Source organism: Oncorhynchus kisutch, linkage group LG29, assembly GCF_002021735.2.
Source record: "Oncorhynchus kisutch isolate 150728-3 linkage group LG29, Okis_V2, whole genome shotgun sequence".
Classification (NCBI taxonomy): Eukaryota; Metazoa; Chordata; class Actinopteri; order Salmoniformes; family Salmonidae; genus Oncorhynchus; species Oncorhynchus kisutch.
In genome coordinates this window covers 37065978-37069044 of record NC_034202.2, presented here as the reverse complement: position 1 = coordinate 37069044, position 3067 = coordinate 37065978, and the positions used below count along the sequence as shown (strand labels likewise).

General features: G+C 40.7%; 1 protein-coding gene across 1 annotated transcript; it reads right to left on the bottom strand.

Annotated features, from left to right (window-relative positions):
* On the bottom strand, window positions 1-3067 carry LOC116358299 (olfactory receptor 10G7-like). Its single transcript, XM_031809485.1, has one exon. It carries the CDS (start codon window positions 2921-2923, stop codon window positions 1973-1975), a length of 951 nt encoding a protein of 316 aa, XP_031665345.1. The 5' UTR covers window positions 2924-3067; the 3' UTR covers window positions 1-1972.

The following is a 3067-nucleotide window of genomic DNA, read 5'->3' as shown; positions in this document are numbered from 1 at the left end:
TGACACTTACAATGGATTGTTTTTATTGTTACTAAGCTTCAATAAAATAAATAGAGCTATTTCATTAACAACAATGCACAGTGACATAGTGGTCTTCTCACATATAAACATGACCCATATTTTATATTTCTTTGTGTCTGTAACTTTAAATGTATTTTGTAAAAGGATCCTTTAAATGAGACCAAACTCTTTGGTCCTGTGTGGCTCAGACAGACTTCCCAGGATGCATCCCAAATGGTACCCTATTGCCTATATTATTTAATTTTTATTCATTTTTATTTCACCTTTATTTTATTTAACCGGGTAGGCTAGTTGAGAACAAGTTCTCATTTGCAACTACTACCAGTTCAAGATAAAGCATAGCAGTTCAACACATACAACAACACAGAGTTACTCATGGAATAAACAAACATACAGTCAATAAAACAGTAGAAAAAAGGAAAACAAAAAGTCTATAAACAGTGAGTGTAAATTAATTAAGATAAGGGAGTTAAGGCAATAAATAGGCCATGATGGCGAAGTAATCACAATTTCGCAATTCAACACTGGAATGGTAGATGTGCAGAAGATGAATGTACGATATAGTGCACTACTTTTTGTTCCCGGTCACCTGGCACTATAAAGGGAATAGGGTGCCATTTGGGACAAATTGTCTTCCAGCTTCTCCACTGCATCTCCGTAGGCCTCAATAACTAGGTCCTGATTGAATGAATGCAACCAATCATTATTAATGGTTCTTATGGGTGATGATGATGACACAGTGGGAATAGACATTAACTACTACGTTGGTGGGGATTGTGACCTACTAAAGCTGTGAAGCATATTATAGCTATAATTTCTTGACTTCATTTTTATATCACTTTATTCAGAGGGCCTGTGGATTCATTGATAAAGAGTCAGGTTACAATCAAGCTCCTTTCTATAGATGAATCCTTCCCAACTAACAGCAGCACCAACTTTAGTTGCACAACAACATGTTATCTCCATCACTTCACTTCTCTGTCATTCACACATCTCTCATGTGAAACTCTTCTCACTTGCAGATGAGTATGGGAAAGGTACTTTCAGAATAAAACCCAGACATAAATTCTAGATGGCAATGCCATAATGAAAGTCTTGATAGACCTTACATACAGCAGTTCTGATGACTAAACTGAATACCATGGCTCCACTAGTACTATTGACAGTCTCTTCATGGTGTGCTTGGGGCTATGGTCCTGGCCTAGTAGGCATAAGAAAGAACAAGATCCAGATCAATCTTTGCCATGAAATAAGGAAAAGTCAAATGTATTCCGAGAGGGCTTCATCCTTGTCCAATTTTCATCTTCGTCCAATCTTTATCAGTGTTTAGACAATTGGGTGTTTGTTCAATTGTGTGTGTATCGGGTGGTTGTGGTGTGCATCGTTGTTGCGGTGTGTGTCGGCCATGGGGCCCAACACAATTGGCCCAGTGTTGTCCGGGATTGGCTGGGGTAGGCCGTCATTGTAAATAATAATTTGTTCTTAACAGACTTACCTAGTTAAGTAAAGGTTCAATTAAACAAATAAATATAAAGGGGTTATATAATCAAATCAAGTTTATTTGTCTTTTGAACCAGACACATGTTGTGTATACAGTACAATCAAATTCTAACTTGCATGTATAACTCTTGACATTGCAACAACAACAAAAATAATTATGTGGAATATACAAATGTAATAAAAACATTTAGATACAATAGATACATGAAAATAGACAGGTGTAGTAATGTAAATTGCAAACAGAAGAAGCCGGAACTATTTAAACCTTGGACTGTGGTTATTCAACGTAAATCCAATCTGATCTTTCTTGAAGACGAAGCAACTCTTAAAGGCAACGTAAACGCTGCTGATGTGAGCTGAATTGGAAATTATCTTTCAAATCTTTAAACACACATCTGTGCAATTTCTGATTTAATCCTGGGCCATGTCGCAAAAAAATACTGTCAAGACCTCATTTCATCACTGCAGTTCTTTTTCTAGACAGTATCTGAACCAATCTCTTTCTAATCTCCTTGGTCTTCAGACAGTAGACTACTGGGTTGATCAGAGAAGGTAACAGCGTGGCCATAATCAGTAAAGCATTACGCTCCGTCAGATTCAGCCTCACCCCTATCCTCGTCAACAACACAGAGACCAACTTGGGAGCGTAGTAACAGGACACCACAATGATGTGACAAATACAGGTATTAAACACCTGCACTCTGCTCTCGTTGTTTGGCAGTCTCAGTACTGTGTAGATCAGATTCACGTATGACAGCAGAATGAATATGAACTGTGCACCAATCAACCACAGACCCAGGATGGTGGGAAGCATCCAATAGGGTTCAGGGTTGACACAGGCAGCTCTGACCATAGCAGGATAGTCACAGAACACATATCTAATGATGGGCTGGCAGTATGGAAGGCTGTCTACCTGAGCTGCTACTACCCCCATGACCCCTAACCCTAACAGCCAGGTAGCTGTGATCAACAGGAAGAGCCGTGGGTTAGTCAGGATGCTGTGGTACCTAAGAGGGGTGCTGATAGCGATGGTTCGGTCCAAAGCCATCAGGGACAGAGACAGAAACTCTTCGATGTCACCCAGGTGGTAGATGGACATGCTTGATATGCAGGAGTAGTAAGAGATGGTTTTGACCTCGGCCAGCAAGACAGAGATCATGGTGATGCTGGTGCTGGTGGTGAACATGATGTCCACCACGGCCAGGTTACAGATGAGGAGGTACATGGGCGTGTGCAGCCGTCTGTCCGTCAAAATGATGCAGATGTTGGTGCCGCTTCCCAGAAGCACAAGGAAATAGGTGATGAAGATGAGGAAGCCCAGGAGCTTCTGGTGAGAGAGGTGGTCGAAGCCTGTGATGGTAAACTCCTCCACATTCTTCCCAGTGAAATTCACTGAAGACATCCTACACAAGCATCAGCCTACACAGACATAAAGATGATATAAAAACACAGTTAAACTAAGACACTAACAAGTGGTGACACAAGTCGCATGATCAAAGTCCTCCATTGAAACTAGCTGTGTAGACAGAACTCTTAAACCCCTAGG